The 18,505-nt window shown below is 41.9% G+C and overlaps 2 protein-coding genes and 1 pseudogene across 2 annotated transcripts in view; all 3 read left to right on the top strand.

The window, feature by feature from the left end:
- The window catches only part of ATP5F1B (ATP synthase F1 subunit beta), a 247,805-nt gene that overhangs the window by 123,172 nt on the left and 106,128 nt on the right, over nucleotides 1-18,505 (top strand). The window lies entirely within an intron of this gene.
- On the top strand, nucleotides 12,079-13,559 carry LOC105865562 (RNA-binding motif protein, X chromosome-like; annotated as a pseudogene).
- PRIM1 (DNA primase subunit 1) overlaps nucleotides 16,677-18,505 on the top strand; it is a 28,270-nt gene continuing 26,441 nt past the window's right edge. The window contains exons 1-2 of the mRNA XM_020287553.2: nucleotides 16,677-16,852; nucleotides 17,481-17,638. Of these exons, the coding sequence (XP_020143142.1) occupies nucleotides 16,750-16,852; nucleotides 17,481-17,638 (261 nt within the window). The 5' untranslated portion in view covers nucleotides 16,677-16,749. The remainder of the gene's footprint in view (nucleotides 16,853-17,480; nucleotides 17,639-18,505) is intronic.

Below are 18,505 nucleotides of genomic sequence, written 5' to 3'. Positions count from 1 at the left end.
TTAATTCCCACCAGCAGTGTATAAGGGTTCCAATTTCCCCCACATGCTCACCAACACTTCTTATTATCTGTCTTTTTAATTTTAGCCATCTGAGTTGGTATGAAGTGATATCTCACTGTGGTTTTGATTTGCATTTGCCTGATAACTAATGATGCTGGGGATCCTTTCATGTGCTCAGTAGCCATTTGTATGTCTCCTTGGTGAAATGCCTATTCATGTCCTTTGCCCATTTTTCATTTTATATATTGTGAGGAGTCACAGTAAGATCCTTTAGTAAAACCTGGCAACCACATCACAAACACATCATGAAGAAGAACTTCATGCCATTATAGGTTACCCAAACTACAGAAAGCCACACACTTAGAGAGGAAGCCCCATTAGATATTGACCATTCTTTCCAATAACAACTGGGCTCCTGGCTCTGCAGCTTGGAAAATGTTTATAGGAAAAAATTATTGAATTTTTTGTCATTTCAAAAATAGTAGCTGTAAAAACTTCAAAAATATAGAAAAGTTCACAGAAAATTAAAAATTGCCCATAATCCCATTCTGTGTTAACACTTTGAATGCCTGTCAAGTACAAGGAATGATGCGAAAGCTAATACAGACAATTAAGAAAGAAAAACCCTGCCATCAGGAAACTAATACAATATAATAAATTCTATAAAAGAGGTTTAAAAATATACTATAATATATAGCAAAAAATTACAATTAGTAGAACAGTACCTATAGTGTGATTCTATTTACATATGTAAAGTATGGTTCCATTTAAATACATTTTTAAATGCAAAAAAAAGTTTCATATATTGTTTATGAAAAGACACATATGTATAAAAGTATTAATAAACGGAGCAGGTCAAAACTCCCGTGCTGATCAGTAGTGGGATCGCGCCTGTGAATAGCCACTGCACTCCAGCCTGGGCAACATAGCGAGACCCCGTCTCTATAAAAAAAAAAAAAAAAAAAAGTATTAATAAACAGATGTGACTGGGAGTGTTAATATTGGTGTAAAAGACACACACAGACTCAAAATGCTTTTCCTATTCTGTCCCTCAATAGCAACAAAAATCATCATAAAAAACTTCTGTGACCAAATGTGTGGGAATTTGTCCCCCATACACCAAGCAAGCAGTTCTGTGACAGACACCAGCTGGGTGTCTTCCAATTCAGATCAGTTCTGATGCTATCTACCTCCTTCCCACCAGTCACAATTCCAGGCCCCTGGAACTTCTAACCAACTGGCTTCAAGTTGGAATTCCCACCACCCCCTCTTTAGGTCTAATTAATTTGCTAGAGAAACACACAGAAATCAGGGAAACACTTAGGTTTACCAGTTTATTACAAAGGATATTTTATGGCTTAACTTGAGGTGACAGAAAAAATTAAAATTAACAAACAAACAAAAAGCTATCTTAAAGGATACAGATAAACTGCCAGATGAAGAGACACATGGGACAAAGTCTGGAAGGGTTCTGAGCACAGAAGCTCCTGTGCCTGTGGAGTTGGGGTGTGCCACCCTCCCAGCAGGTGGATGAGTTCTTTTTCACCATCCTATAAGCCTCCTCATGTTCAGCTAACCAGAAATTCTCAGAGCCCTACCCCCTTGGGCCTTCATTGGACAGTCATGATTCACAGCCATGTAGAAATGCAAGGCCTGTCTGTTCAGATTCTTCTTGGCCTCCCTGTGCAGTATTCCTTCCTCCAGGGTTTGTATACAACAAACCAAACATTGAAAAATGCATCAATATTACAAAATCCAGCCCCTTATACCCAATTGCCTGTTGGACATCTGCCACCTGGATTCATCCATTCATTCCAGAAACATAGTGTCCTACCGTGGGCTGGGCCCTGAACTACTTACTGGAGATAATACAGGTAAGTAAAATAGACATGATATTTGAACTCTTAGAATTTACAGTCTTAGCAGGGAAAAGACATTAAACATATATTCTCACAAATGAATACATACACATTGTAAATATATTATACAGTTACACACTGTGATGAGGGCCATGAAAGAAAAACACAAGGTGTTCAGGGAGTATCACATCAGTACCTCAAACTCAACATGTTCAAAGCTAAAATAATGATGATTCACTGCACTCTGGTCCTTCTCCTTATTTATTTATTTATTGAGACAGAGTCTAGCTTTGTCACCCGGGCCAGAGTGCAGTGGCATCATCATAGCTCACAGCAAGGTCAAATTCCTAGGCTCAAGCAATCCTCCTGCCTCAGCTTCCCAAGTAGCTGGGACTACAGGTGTGCTCCACTATGTCCAGCTATATTTTTTTTATTTTTTGTAGAGACAGGGTCTTGCTATGTTGCTCAGGCTGGCCTCGAACTTTTGACCGCAAGCCCTCCTTCTGTCTCAACCTCCCAAAGTGCTAGGATTACAAGCATGAACCACTGTGCTCAGTCTCTCCTCATTTTAATGTATTCAACAAATACTCAACAAATTTAATAAGTGCCTATTAGGTCCCAGACAATCCCCTTCTATCCAGTTGCCCAAGTCTGAAACCTGGGAATCATCCTAAACCCCTTCCTCATCCCTCATGTCCAGTCAATATTAATTCTACCTCCTTAAGTCATTAAGTCCGTTGTATTACTTCTATCTCCACTTTACTCCCTTAGTTCGGCCATGAGTATTTCTCACCTGGATTCCAGCAACAGTCTCCTAGGATTGCTCTACCTCTGGTTGCTCTCTAACCTTCCATTTTCCCTCCACAAGGCTCCAGAGTTTATTTCTAACACACAACCTTTCTTATATTTCTCCCCTGCTTAAAACCCTTCTATGTGCCGGGTGCAGTGGCTCACACCTGTAATCCTAGCACTCTGGGAGGCCGAGGTGGGAGGATTGCTCAAGGTCAGGAGTTCAAAACCAGCCTGAGCAAGAATGAGACCCCATCTCTACTAAGAAAATAGAAAGAAATTAATTGGCCAACTAAAAATATATAGGAAAAAAAAATTAGCAAGGCATGGTGGTGCATGCCTGTAGTCCCAGCTACTCGAGAGGCTAAGGCAGAAGGATCGCTTGAGCCCAGGAGTTTGAGGTTGCTGTGAGCTAGGCTGACGCCACAGCACTCTAGCCTGGGCAACAGAGCGAGACTCTGTTTTATTTGTTTTTGTTTTTCTTTTTTTTGAGACAGAGTCTCGCTTTGTTGCCCAGGCTAGAGTGAGTGCCTTGGCATCAGCCTAGCTCACAGCAACCTCAAACTCCTGGGCTCAAGCGATCCTGCTGCCTCAGGCTCCTGAGTAGCTGGGACTAGAGGCATGCACCACCATGCCTGGCTAATTTTTTCTACATATATTAGTTGGCCAATTAATTTCTTTCTATTTATAGTAGAGACGGGGGTCTCGCTCTTGCTCAGGCTGGTTTCGAACTCCTGACCTCGAGCAATCCACCCGCCTCAGCCTCCCAGAGTGCTAGGATTACAGGCATGAGCCACAGCGCCCGGCCTGAGACTCTGTTTTTAAAAAAAAAAAAAAAAAAAAAACTGTTCCATGGCTCCCATTGTCCTCAGAAAAGTCCAAATTTCTGCAAAGGAACAAGTCTTGATGTTGGGGGGGGGTTTTCTGTTTGCTAATTGTGCTTCGTACTGATACTGTGTTGTTTTTTTGTTTTGTTTTGTTTTGTTTTTTGAGACAGAGTCTCGCTTTGTTGCCCAGGCTAGAGTGAGTGCCATGGCATCAGCCTAGCTCACAGCAACCTCAAACTCCTGGGCTCGAGTGATCCTTCTGCCTCAGCCTCCCGGGTAGCTGGGACTACAGGCATGCGCCACCATGCCCGGCTAATTTTTTATATATATATCAGTTGGCCAATTAATTTCTTTCTATTTATAGTAGAGACGGGGTCTCGCTCTTGCTCAGGCTGGTTTTGAACTCCTGACCTTGAGCAATCCGCCCGCCTCGGCCTCCCAAGAGCTAGGATTACAGGCGTGAGCCACAGCGCCCGGCCTGATACTGTGTTTTGATGTGAATGTGCCAATCCTTTATTTCAAGCAGTCTACAAGGGAAAGCTACACCCAAAGAGTATGTAGCTTTATGACTCACAGGAGAACCTATGTAATATGTATATTTGCAGATTACTTAGCAAAAGTCTGGTAGGTTAATTTGCAGTTTAGGTTTAAAAAATTCGATTTCCTATATCAAACCCATTATAAAGATTAAAGAACAATGACAATCTCCTGGAGCACCTTTTATTGGCTTTGAGATCATCACATGCTTTATGGGTAGAGGAAATATTCCTGTGAGATCAAACTAAAACTTTGGCATTAAGCAAATATGATGGCACTCTCTGCAACTTTTCAATAGTTTATAATAACAAGAGACAGAATCTATCATATTTATACTGAAATATGATGTTGGCCCCACCTAATCTCCCATTGTTTATTATGCTACTGTGTCAACAGAACATATTCTCTAATTTTCTCTTATATTAATGAAAGGGAAAATAACTAGCACAAGAATATATCAAATTTTTAAGGAACTTACCTGTTTCAACAAGATTTTTATTCCCGAGGCCGCTCATCAAATATTGATATGATCAGTATTTTATTTTTGTTTTAACCAAAGATGAATAAATGTGAGAGATGAATAGTTTTTATTTCCACACTCATTAGTTTGGCATGCCATGCTCTGGCCATGGTTTGCCCCATAGCCCTATCTCTCACTACGCCTTCCCTTGAAGTCTGAGCTCTGTCCATATGAAACAGAGCTTTTTTTTGTAATATCTTTTTTTACATTTTTTTCTTCTTTTCTTTTCTTTCTTTTTCTTTTCTTTTTTTTTTTTTTACACTGCACATACCTATTTTGAAGCAGATATGGAACTCTTGGCAATTTCCTAAAAGTGCCATGCCATTTATACTTTTGTGCCTATGTTCCCTGTATCAATCTTAGCCAAGTCTTAAGGAACGTGCTGGTGCCAATAGACAGTCAAGTTAAAAATGCATCTATAACACTTCATTCATTACACTTTTTTATTTGTGTCTATTGCTCCTAATAGACTATAACTTTCTCAGTAGCAGAAATCATGTCATTAATTTTTTCCCCAGAGCCTACCTAAGTGTCCAACACATATGTTCATTATTTGTGGAATAAATTAATGAATTAAAGAATGACAGAATTAAACATACCTTTACAGAATAGATCATCCTTTTAGATGCTAAAAGAATCTAGATAATAGGCCGGGCGCAGTGGCTCACGCCTGTAATCCTAGCACTCTGGGAGGCCGAGGCGGGCAGATCGTTTCAGTTCAGGAGTTCAAAACCAGCCTGAGCAGGAGCGAGACCCCGTCTCTACTATAAATAGAAAGAAATTAATTGGCTAACTAATATATATAGAAAAAATGAGTCGGGCATGGTGGTGCATGCCTATAGTCCCAGTTACTCGGGAGGCTGAGGCAGCAGAATTGCTTGAGCCCAGGAGTTTGAGGTTGCTGTGAGCTAGGCTGACGCCATGGCACTCACTCTAGCCTGGGCAACAAAGTGAGACGCTGTCTCAAAAAAAAAAAAAAAAAAGAATCTAGATAATAATAGGAGTTAAGCTACAAGGGAAGTCCATGAGGTAGGTTTCCAACTCTGCAGAAAACATGGTGAGAGAGACTTAGGACTAACAGATATACCAAAAAGGCTAAAGAGGATGGTTGAGCCACATACCTTAAGACTTGCAGGAGAAAAGTGTTTTAGCCATTTATGAAATCACAAGGGGAAACAAACCAAATGGCAATACTGCCTCCCAGTGGCACTTGGGATAAAGGCCTCTATGCCAGAGTACTTTTAAAGAATAAATAGCTTTCTCACATTGAGTGGTTCTGGACTATGCATTATGTGTGAGAGATAAAACTCCTTAGTTTTATCTCATTTAACTCTCACAATGACCCTTTATAGAGATACAGTATGTAGCGTAGGGGTCAAACGCACAGACTCTGGAGTCAGGAGGTCTGATCCCCCACTTAATGTCTCTCCTACATACTAGCTATATGACCTCGGACAAATTACTTAAGTTCTCTGCATATTTCTCCTCTGTAAAGTAAGGATAATATTGGTACCTACCACATAGAGTTCTTATGAGAAATAAATGCTTAAAATGGTCCAAGTCTTCAAAAAAACATGGAAAGATAGTATATCAGAAGCTATATACAGGCATACCTCCTTTTTTCCAGCTTTGCTTTATTGCACTTCACAGATATTGCATGTTTTTTTCTGGGACAGAGTCTCACTCTGTTACCAGGGCTGGAGTGCCATGGCATCAGCCTAGCTCACAGCAACCTCAAACTCCTGGACTCAAGCGATCCTCCTGCCTCAGCCTCCTGAGTAGCTGGGACTGTAGGCATGCACCATCATGCCTGGCTAATTTTTTCCATATAGTTTTAGTCGTACAGCTAATTTCTTTCTATTTTTAGTAGAGACGGGGTCTCGCTCTTGCTCAGGCAGGTCTCGAACTCCTGACCTTGAGCAATCCTCCTGCCTCAGCTTCCCATAGTGCTAGGATTACAGGTGTGAACCACTGAGCCCGGCCTCCAACTTTTTTATCATTATTATATCTGTTATGGTGATCTGTGATGTTACTTTGATGTTACCATTGTAATTGATTTGACACATCATGAACTGTGCTTACATGAGACTGTGAACTTAATCCATAAATGTTGTATATGTTTTGACTTCCCCTCACTTCCCCACCCCAAGCTTCTCTCCCTCTCCTCAGGCCTCTCTATTCCCTGAGACAACAGTATTGCAATTAGGCCACTTAATAGCCTTATAGTGGCCTTTGAGTGCTCAAATGAGAGGAAGTGTCATACATCTCTCACTTTAAATCATAAGCTAGAAATGATTAAGTTTAGTGAGGAAGGTGTATCAAAAGCCTAAATAGGCCAAAACATAGGCCTCTTGTGCCAAGCCATTAGCCAAGTTGTGAATGCAAAGGAAAAGTTTTTGAAGGAAATTAAAAATGCTACTCCAGGCCGGGCGCGGTGGCTCACGCCTGTAATCCTAGCTCTCTGGGAGGCCGAGGCGGGCGGATTGCTCCAGGTCAGGAGTTCGAAACCAGCCTGAGCAAGAGCGAGACCCCGTCTCTACTAAAAATAGAAAGAAATTAATTGGCCAACTAATATATATAGAAAAACACAGCCGGGCATGGTGGTGCATGCCTGTAGTCCCAGCTACTCGGGAGGCTGAGGCAGCAGGATTGCTTGAGCCCGGAGATTGAGGTTGCTGTGAGCTAGGCTGACACCATGGCACTCACTCTAGCCTGGGCAGTAAAGCGAGACTCTGTCTCAAAAAAAAAAAAAAAAAAAAAAAAAAAAAAAAAATGCTACTCCAGTGAACAAACACAAGAATGATAACAAAATAAAACAACCTTATTGCTGATATGGAGCAAATTTGGGGGGGGGGGATTTTGAATAAATAATTTATTGTTGCATACATTGAAATATACAATCATTTTAGAATTGTGTTTTTCTAGAATTTTGGTTTATTCTGTTTTTATGCTTTCTTGCACATATTCTTCAAGTGTACAGGTCAGATGGAGAGACCCAAAACACAATGCAGTTTGTTGTTAAAGATCAGGCCAGGCGCGGTGGCTCATGCCTGTAATCCTAGCACTCTGGGAGGCCGAGGCGGGCGGATTGCTCCAAGTCAGGAGTTCGAAACCAGCCTGAGCAAGAGCGAGACCCCGTCTCTACTATAAATAGAAAGAAATTAATTTGCCAACTAACATATATATAGAAAAAATTAGCCGGGCATCGTGGCACATGCCTGTAGTCCCAGCTACTCAGGAGGCTGAGACAGCAGGATCACTTGAGCCCAGGAGTTTGAGGTTGCTGTGAGCTAGGCTGATGCCATGGCACTCACTGTAGCCTGGGCATCAAAGCGAGACTCTGTCTCAAAAAAAAAAAAAAGATCAGTAAATTCAGGGCAGGAAAGATGAATTTAAAATGTAGTACATAGATTGGTGGCAGCTGTACTTTCACAGGGATATGAGTTCTGCAAGGGAGCTCAAACCAAAGCAGTTGAACATTAAGACAAGCCCATTTTCACCAGAGAATTATTGAGATGTATTTCACTCAATCTTATGCTAGATCTTTATAACTAAAATGTAGTGAAAGAATAGCAATCATCCACTGATTTGAGGTAGTAAATAACAGCCTGGATCCCAGTATGCCCTCAATTTTGTAAGCCATAAAAGTGAAAAAGCAGATGTGTGAGAGATATTGCTCATTTGTCTTTGTTTAATGTATTTTCTTTTTATCATTATCAGTTACCTAAGTAAAAAGAAATTTCAAAAGCTATTAAAATTATTTAAATATTCACACAATAAACGATAGAACTCCTTTAATTTTCAGCATAAACATAGACACCTCTTCCCACTAAATGCTCTCTCATCTTTATGACTTTCATTTGTGGAGCAAGTTTTAGTGGTCTAGATAGAAGATCAAACCAGCTACAACATTCTCTTAAGCCAAAGCCTAAATCAAACCAAGGCCCTAACTCTCCTCAATTCCATAGAGGCTGAGAGGGGTGAGCAAACTGCAGAAGAAAATTCCGAAAGTAGCAGAGGATGGTTCATGAAGCTTAAGGAAAGCTGTCTCCATAACATAAAAGTGCAAGGTAAAGCAGCAAGTGCTGATGTAAAAGCTGCAACAAGTTATCCAAAAGATCTAGCTAAAATCACTGATGAAGGTGGCTACACTAAACAACAGATTTTCAATGTAGATGAAACAGCCTTCAGTTGGAAGAAGATGCCATCTAGGCCTTTCATAGCTAGAGAGAAGTTAACACCTGGCTTTAAAGCTTCACAGGACAAGTTGACTCTCTTGTTACCGGTTTATCCAGCTGGTGACTTTAAGCCGATGCTCATTTACCATTCCAAAAGTCCTAGGGCCCTTAATAGTTATGCTGCATCTATTCTGCCTGGGCTGTATAAATGGAACAACAAAGCCTGAATGACAGCACATGTATTTACAGCATGATTTACTATTTTAAACCCACGGTTGAGACTTACTCCTCAGAGAAAGATTCCTTTCAAAATATTCCTATTCGTTGACAATGCACCTGGTCACCCAAGAGCTCTGATGGAGATATACAAGGGGATTAATGTTTTCACTTCTGCTAACACAACATTCTTTCTGTAGCCCATGGATCAAGGAGTAATTTTGACTTTCAAGTATTACTATTTAAGAAAAGTACATTACATACAGCTATAGCTGCCATAGATAATGATTCCTCTGATAAATCTGTGCAAAGTAAGTTCAAAACCATCTGGAAAGAAGTCACCATTCTAGATGCCATTAAGAATACTCATGATTGGCTGGGCGCGGTGGCTCACGCCTGTAATCCTAGCACTCTGGGAGGCCGAGTCGGGAGGATAGCTCCAGGTCAGGAGTTCGAAACCAGCCTGAGCAAGAGCAAGACCCTGTCTCTACTATAAATAGAAAGAAATTAATTGGCCAACTAATATATATAGAAAAAATTAGCCGGGCATGGTGGCGCATGCCTGTAGTCCCAGCTACTTGGGAGGCTGAGGCAGGAGGATCGCTTGAGCCCAGGAGTTTGAGGTTGATGTGAGCTAGGCTGATGCCACTGCCCTCACTCTAGCTTGGGCAACAAAAGCGAGACTCTGTCTCAAAAAAAAAAGAGAATACTCATGATTCATGGGAGGTAGCAAAATATCAACATTAACAGGAGCTTGGAAGAAGTTGATTCCAACCCTCATGGATGACTTTGAGGCGTTCAAGACTTCTGTAGATGTGGTGGAAATAGTAAGAGAACTAGAATTAGAAGTAGAGCCTAAAGATGTGACTAAATTGCTACAGTCTCATGATAAAACTTGAACAAATGAGTTACTTCTTAGGGATGAGCAAAGAAAGTGGTTTCTTGAGATAGAATCTACTCCTGGTGAAGATGCTGTGATCATTGTTAAAATGATAACAAAGGATTTAGAATATTACATAAACTTAGTTGATAAAGAAGCAGCAGGGTTTGAGAGGATTGATTCTGACTTTGAAAGAAGTTCTTCTGCGGATAAAGTGCTGTCAAATAGGCCAGGCATGGTGGCTCATCCCTATCATCCTAGCACTCTAGGAGGCCAAGGAGGGAGGATCATTTGAGGTCAGGAGTTCAATACCATCATGAGTGAGAGTGAGACCCCCTTCTCTCTAAAAAAAAAAAAAAAGAAAAGAAAAGAAAAGAAAAATTAGCAGGGCATGGTGGCACATGCCTATAGTCCCAGCTGCTTGGGAGGCTGAGGCAGGAGGATGGCCTGAGACCAGGAGTTTGAGGTCACAGTGAGCTATGAGGACCCTACCACACTCTAGCCAGGGCAACAAGGTGAGTCTGTGTCTCAAAAAAAAAGTGCTAGCAAACAGCATCACATACTACAAACAGTCAACTGATGTGGCAAACTTCACTGTTGTCTTATTTTAAGAAATTTCCACAACCACCCCAACCTTCAGCAACCACCATCTTGACCAGTCAGCAGCCATCAACATGAAGGCAAGACCCTCCCACCAGCAAAAAGATTATAACTCTCTGAAGGCTCACATGATCATCAGCACGTTTTAGCAATAAAGTAGGTTTTTTGGTTTTTTGTGGGGTTTTTTTGAGACAGAGTCTCACTTTGTTGCCCAGGCTAGAGTGCCATGGCGTCAGCCTAGCTCACAGCAACCTCAAACTCCTGGGCTCAAGCAATCCTCCTGCCTCTGTCTCCCAAGTAGCTGGACTACAGGCATGTGCCACCATTTCCGGCTAATTTTTTCTACATATATTAGTTGGCCAATTAATTTCTTTCTATTTATAGTAGAGACGGGGTTTCGCTCTTGCTCAGGCTGGTTTCGAACTCTTGACCTGGAGCAATCCGCCCACCTCGGCCTCCCAGAGTGCTAGGATTACAGGCATGAGCCACCACGCCCGGCAATAAAGTGTTTTTTAATTAAGGTATGTACCTTTTTAGACGTAATGCTATGGTACACTTAACAGACTATATAGTATAGTATAAACATAACTTTTTTTTTTTTTTTTTTTTTGAGACAGAGTCTCACTTTGTTGCCCAGGCTACAGTGAGTGCCATGGCGTCAGCCTAGCTCACAGCAACCTCAAACTCCTGGGCTCAAGCAATCCTCCTGCCTCAGCCTCCCGAGTAGCTGGGACTACAGGCATGTGCCACCATGCCCGGCTAATTTTTTCTATATATATTAGTTGGCCAATTAATTTCTTTCTATTTATAGTAGAGACAGGGTCTCGCTCTTGCTCAGGCTGGTTTTGAACTCCTGACCTCGAGCAATCCGCCCGCCTCTGCCTCCCAGAGTGCTAGGATTACAGGCGTGAGCCACCGTGCCCGGCCTAAACATAACTTTTAATATGCACTGGAAAACAAAAAAAATTTGTATGACTCATGTTATTGCAATATTCAGTTTATCGCAGTGGTCTGGAACTAAACCTGCAATATCTCTGAAGTACGCCTGTAAATGCTAGCTAATATATTATTATTCCCTTTTTTCTGATAAGAAAACTAATGTTAAGTAAATTGAGCATTGTCTTAGTCTGTTCAGACTGGTATAACAAAATACAACAAACTAGCTGATTTATAAACAAAACAAATTTATTTCTCATAGTTCTGGAGGCTAGGAGTCCAAGATTGAAGTGCCAGCAGATTCAGTGTCTGGTAAGGGCCTCTTTGCTGGTTCCTAGATGGCCCCTTCTAGCTGTGTCTTCATGTGTAGAAGGAGAAGGTAGCTCTCTGGGACCACTTGTATAAACTCCCATTCAGGAGGGCAGAGACCTTATGAGCTAATCACTTCCCAAAGTCCCCACCTCCTAATACCATCAATTGGTGATTACATTTCAACATATAAATTTTGGGAGGATACAAATATTCAGATCAAAGCAAGCATATAGTAGGAACTCAGTATAACTTACTTTGCTCTCTCCACTTATGTCTTAGCTGCTTAAAGTGCTGCCCTCCTTAGGGGTCCTGGAATTTAAATAGCAGACTTCTAACGACAAACTCCAAAAAACGTTAGTTCCTAAATCAGCAACAAGGAAGCTGAGAAACCTCCATTAAGAAGTCCAGGGGAGTTGCACAGTAGTGCTAGCGGCTTCTGTGTTCCGTCCTTGAGCCCGGCAGCCGCCGCTCGTGCTAAGCTGCTAGGAATCCCTGTCAGTGAGCTCTTAGGAGCTTGAAACCATCGTCACACCTCCGACTCACCGGGGAAAAAAATGGTTGAAGCAGATCGCCCAGGAAAGCTCTTCATTGATGGGCTTAATACAGAAACAAATGAGAAAGCCTTTGAAGCAGTATTGACAAATATGGACGAATAGTGGAAGTACTCTTAATGAAAGACAGAGAAACCAACAAATCAAGAGGATTTGCTTTTGTCACCTTTGAAAGCCCAGCAGATGCTAAGGATGCAGCCCGAGACATGAATGGAAAGTCTTTAGATGGAAAAGCCATCAAAGTGGAACAAGCCACCAAACCATCATTTGAAGGTGGTAGACGTGGACCACCTCCACCTCCAAGAAGCAGAGGCCCTCCAAGAGGTCTTAGGAGTGGAAGAGGAGGAAGTGGAGGAACCAGGGGACCTCCCTCACACGTGGATGATGATGGCTATTCCATGGATTTTAACATGAGTTCTTCCAGAGGACCACTCCAGTTAAAAGAGGACCACCACCACGAAGTGGGAGTCCTCCTCCTAAAAGATCTGCACCTTCAGGACCAGTTCACAGGAGCAGTGGAATGGGAAGAAGAGCTCCTGTATCACGTGGAAGAGATAGTTATGGAGGCCCACCTAGAAGGGAACCCCTGCCCTCTCGTAGAGATGTTTATTTGTCCCCAAGAGATGATGGATATTCTACTAAAGACAGCTATTCAAGCAGAGATTACCCAAGTTTTTGTGATACCAGAAATTATGCACCACCACCAAGAGATTATACTTACCGTGATTATGGTCATTCCAGTACACGTGATGACTATCCATCAAGAGGCAATAGTGATAGAGATGGATATGGTCGTGATTGTAACTATTCAGATCATCCAAGTGGCTGTTCCTACAGAGATTCATATGAGAGTTATGGTAACTCACGTAGTGCTCCACCTACACGAGGGCCCCTGCCATTTTATGGTGGAAGCAGTCGCTATGATGATTACAGCAGCTCACGTGATGGATATGGTGGAAGTCGAGACAGTTACTCAAGCAGCTGAAGTGATCTCTACTCAAGTGGTCGTGATCGGGTTGGCAGACAAGAAAGAGGGCTTCCCCCTTCTATGGAAAGGGGGTACCCTCCTCCACGTGATTCCTACAGCAGTTCAAGCTGCGGAGCACCAAGAGGTGGTGGCCGTGGAGGAAGCCAATCTGATAGAGGGGGAGGCAGAAGCAGATACTAGAAACAAACAAAACTTTGGACCAAAATCTCTGTTCAAAGAAACAAACAAAAAGTGGAAACTATTATCATAACTACCCAAGGACTACTAAAAGGAAAAATTGTGTTACCTTTTTAAAATTTCCTGTTAAGTTCCCCTCCATAATTTTTATGTTCTTGTGAGGAAAAAAGTAAAACATGTTTAATTTTATTTGACTTTATGGCATTGCTTTCAACAAGCAAATGTTAAATGTGTAAGATTTGTTGTACTAGTGTTGTAATTTTCCAAGTAAAAGTGTCCCTAAAGGCCACTTCCTATCTGATTTTTCCCAGTAAATGAGGCAAGCAATTCTGAGATCTTCCACAAACATCCAGCCATCTAAAATGGAGAGATGAATCATTCTGCCTATACAAACAAGTAGCTATTAGAGGGTGTTTGGGTATACTACTTCTAGGATTCCAGGGTGCCTTCAAACTGAAATCAAAATATTCTCAATATGAAAAACCTGTGATCAAATGCTTATGTAAGGAAAGTGCTGTTCACCCAGTAAACCCAATACAAATGGAAATGCTGGCCATATTTTGCCTTTCTGACATTTCCTTGGGAATCTGCAAGAACCTCCCCTTTCCCCTCCTCCAGTAAAACCATTTAAGTGTGTGTTAAACAACTACAGAATACTAAATAAAAATTTTGGCCAAAACCAATCATGAAAAAAAAAAAAGTCCAGGGGGAGGCCAGGCGTAGTGGCTCACGCCTGTAATCCTAGCACTCTGGGAGGCAGAGGTGGCAGATTGCTTGAGGTCAGGAGTTCGAAACCAGCCAGAGCAAGAGCAAGACCCCGTCTCTACTCTAAATAGAAAGAAATTAATTGGCCAACTAATATATATAGAAAAAATTAGCCGGGCATGGTGGCACGTGCCTGTAGTGCCAGCTACTCGGGAGGCTGAGGCAGTAAGATTGCTTGAGCCCAGGAGTTTGAGGTTGCTGTGAGCTAGGCTGATGCCATGGCACTCACTCTAGCCTGGGCAACAAAGCGACACTCTGTCTCAAAAAAAAAAAAGTCCTGGGGAGACCCACACACACGCATGCAGTGGTTCACGCCTGTAATCCTAGCACTCTGGAAGGCCAAGATGGGAGGATCACTCAAGCTCAGGAGTTCAAGACCAGCCTGAGCAAAAGCAAGACCCCATCTCTACTAAAAATAGAAAAATTAGCTGGGTGTCCCTTTTTTTTTTTTTTTTTTTTTTTTTTTTAAAGCCAGTCAAATTTAGCAGTGGGGGGTTGAATACCAACTTTAGTGACACTAATGTGAATAAGTTCTGATAACCCACTACCATCGGACCAGCCCAGCTGGGTGTCCTTGTGCACACCTGTAGTTCCAGCTACTCAGGAGACTGAAGCAGGAGGATTCCTTGAGCCCAGAAGTTTGAAGTTGCAGTGAGCTATGATGATGCCACTGCACTCTAACCAGGCGACAGGGGGAGACTCTGTCTCAAAAAAAAAAAAAAAAAGGGCCAGGGGGCAATGTGGTTCCAGAAAAAAACACTCTGCAAAGCACTCCTATTACTATTGTTAAAGTGAAGACCCTCCTAGCCAGAAAATTCACTCTACCCAAAACATGATGCATAGGGGCAGTGAAAATCAACTAAGTTTTAGGGAGGAAGCCAGATCTCTCAGAATACGCAAATAAGTATTATCTGCCCAGAGCCCATTTTTTACTACTATGATCACAGAAGTTGGGAAACCATGATCATTTTCAGGATTAGGCTAATATTAACTTATTAGAGATGGTAGCCTCTCCGTGTTCTTGCACTATTTCTGTAAAAGTAAAATGCATTAAAATGATGATTTTCAAGTGATTCATTACTGATGTAATTACTAGACTGCCCATTCCAATTCACAATACAATGAGAAGTATCATTACACAGTAAAACTAATTGGCAGATCTGCACATCAATAGCAAATGGGCTTCTTTCATACTTATAAAGCTCTCAGTAATTCTGCAAGCTTTCTCTAATTCATATTTTAATATTCCTGGGTGTTGTCTTTGAGTGGCTGAATATACAAACAGACAATGGCCAGATCATATATAAAAAAAGAACTCAGACCCACAATTTGCAGCAAGCCTGCCCAGGAAACCAACCTCCTTATCTATAATAAACAGTCCAGTGTCTCAAGAGTGTTATTGCAAAAGAAAGAAAAATAAATAAAAAGAAGAATATTTAAATATTTATATAATAATAATTAAAAAAAACAGCCCAGGAAGCCAGCCTTCTATAAGTCACATTTGTAGGAAGTCATACTGCTATCACTTGTAATGGTCTAGGAGGACAAACAATAACCTCTGTAACAATGAGCCCAAAATTATTAATTAGGGACAGTTTCCCTAATTTTGTCATAGCTTCCAATTTAGACTCAATCAGAGAAAGCCAAACTTGCATGGCTAAGCAATCACAAAAGACTAAGACGTCCTTCTAGTTAGTCCACCTACAGCTTCTCCAAGCCAACAGTCTCCAATCAGGGCATACCTGAAGCCTTCCCTTTTTTCCACTATAAAGCTTTCTCCCTCCTTCGCCTGCCTTTGAGTCCCTACCAAATGCAAGTGATGGTATCTGCTGACTACCATCCTGTAGTAAGCTCTGAACAGTCTATGCTTTTCTCATCTGGTTGGTCTTCATTTATTTCCACATATTGGACCTAGTAATTCTATGAAGAACTAATTTACAAAATCGCTTAAAAAGGATTATTGTTATTTCTTTCTTTCTTTTGGTAAGGGGTACAGAGTCTTGCTTTGTCACCCTGGCTAGAGTGCAGTAGCATCATTGCAGTTCACTGCAACCTCACACTCCTGGGCTCAAGCAATCCTTTTCCTGCTTCACCCTCCCAAGTACTTGGGACTACAGGCACACGCTACCACACCTGGCTAATTTTTTTCTATTTTTAGTAGAGATAGGTCTCGCTCTTGCTCAGTCTGGTCTGGAACTCCTGAGCTCAAATGATCCTCCTGCCTGGGCATCCCAGAGTGCTAGGATTAGAGGCATGAGTCACCATGCCCGGCCTAATTTCTAAAACATCCATAAAGTTCACATGGAACATCTTTTTACTTGATCTTAACAACCTCATTCAATACGCTACAGGTCTCATATTTCCGGAAAAGATCCTCTTCCTGGAATGGACACAGCCTCCTTTTTCTGCCCACAGGAGCCTAGTAGCGGAGCAGGTGACTGCGCACTCCTGAGGCTCCCGCAGCCCAGGCCGTCACCGAATGGGAACTACAATTCCCGGCGGCCCCGGAAGACGGCGGGCGACGGGCCATGCGCCTGCGCAGTGGTGGAGGGTGCGCCTGTGCTGTTCCCGCCAATTCTTGTGATAATCCAGTCCAGATCTAGTTCCGCGCTCAATGGAGACGTTTGACCCCACCGAGCTGCCCGAGCTGCTTAAACTTTATTACCGGAGGCTCTTTCCCTACGCCCAGTACTACCGCTGGCTCAACTACGGCGGAGGTGATGGAGGTGGGGAGTAGGGTGGGGAGTGCGTTGGGAAAGGAGCGTGAGAAGGTTCCGGGCGGGGGGTCCTTAGAATGACTGTATGAAGTGCTCCCTGTGCTCCAGGCTTTCTGCCAGGCACCTTCATGCTTTATCTCAAGTCCTTCCCACCACCTCTGAGGAGTAAATGGGCCGAGAGAGGATATAATAACCAGACCACACCGTAAAAAATCAGCTGCTGCTCCTACCTCTTCGTGGTCAGTTTCACATTAGTGCTTCATTTACCTGCAGCTGTGCCAAGGGGGGTTACTAAATCGTAGCATGAAGCTGCAGAGGGACAAGGACAGAAGAGCCTCTCCTGATTCCCAAAGCTGAATTTATTAGTGCCCACTGTGGAGAGAGAGGTGGCATTACATATTTAAAATATTTCTACATCTGTTTCCTCATCTTTACTATGCCCTAGTAAATGTGGAATGGTAAGCCCTTTCGAATTAGGAACTAGGTCCTATCTTTTTATTTTACATCTCTCTAGCACAGTGTTGGGCACAGGGGACTCATTAAAAATATCTTCTCATTGGTCAAAATTATAATGCCCTGAGCTGAATAAAGTACCAAATTAACTTTAAAATGTACACTCATTTTGCAGTGATAAAGAATTACTTTCAACACCGTGAATTTTCATTCACATTGAAAGATGATATTTACATTCGCTACCAATCCTTCAACAGCCAAAGTGATCTGGAAAAGGAGATGCAGAAAATGAATCCATACAAGATTGATATAGGCGCGGTATATTCCCACAGAGTAAGAAATCTTTTTATAATGTATTTTGTTGTTTTGTTTGCTAAACCAAGAATAGGTTGGTGCCTCCAGCATTTTGAGATAAATTTTTAGAATTTACTCAGGTTGAAAAGCCACTTTTTAACTGTTTTTGCAAGTAGATCTTTCTGTTCTTTGACACTGCATTACTGACTGGAAATCATTTGGAAGTGAATTGGTTGCATTCTTACTAGGACAAAAAAAAATTGAGTATCTGGCTAAAAGACTAAATTAGGAAGTCGTCATGATTTAAGAGAAGGAAATAAAAGAGAATTACATTCTCTCCCACCATTATTATTGATTTCCTCTCTTGCTGTCACACTCCCATACTCATCCCATACCTGTTCTCTTAGGAAATCCCTTTGGCTCTACCATAATATCTTTCTAAAATCCAGGCACTTCTACCAGTGTTACCAGCAGCATCTCTTATCTGAATTAATGTAAAAACCTCCTAACAATTTGCCCCTATAGAATCTAGAATTGATTCTCAACATAAAAGCTAGAGTAATCCTTTTAAAACAAGTCAGCTTCTCTGATTCTTCTGTTTAAAACCTTTCTCTGCTCATTTCACTCAGACTCACTGCCTTTCTTTCCCTGCACTCACTCCATTCCTGCCAGGCTGACCCTTCCTCAAGCTGTTTCCACTGCCAAGAACCCATTTCCCCAGATATCTACTTAGTTTGTTCCTTCACCTCTTTCAAGTTTTAACTCAAGTAGCACCTTCTCAGTGAGGCCCACTACAACCTGCTACTCTTTCCATCCCTACTGATACATTCTAAGTGCCTAGAAGAGTGCCTGGCAGAGAGAGTACACAGTATTTGTTGAATGAATGAACAAACTAAAACTGCCCTT

This window comes from Microcebus murinus, chromosome 10 (assembly GCF_040939455.1).
Source record: "Microcebus murinus isolate Inina chromosome 10, M.murinus_Inina_mat1.0, whole genome shotgun sequence".
NCBI classification, from domain to species: domain Eukaryota; kingdom Metazoa; phylum Chordata; class Mammalia; order Primates; family Cheirogaleidae; genus Microcebus; species Microcebus murinus.
The sequence above is the reverse complement of the archived record's forward strand: the minus strand, read 5'-3'. Positions and strand labels throughout refer to the sequence as shown.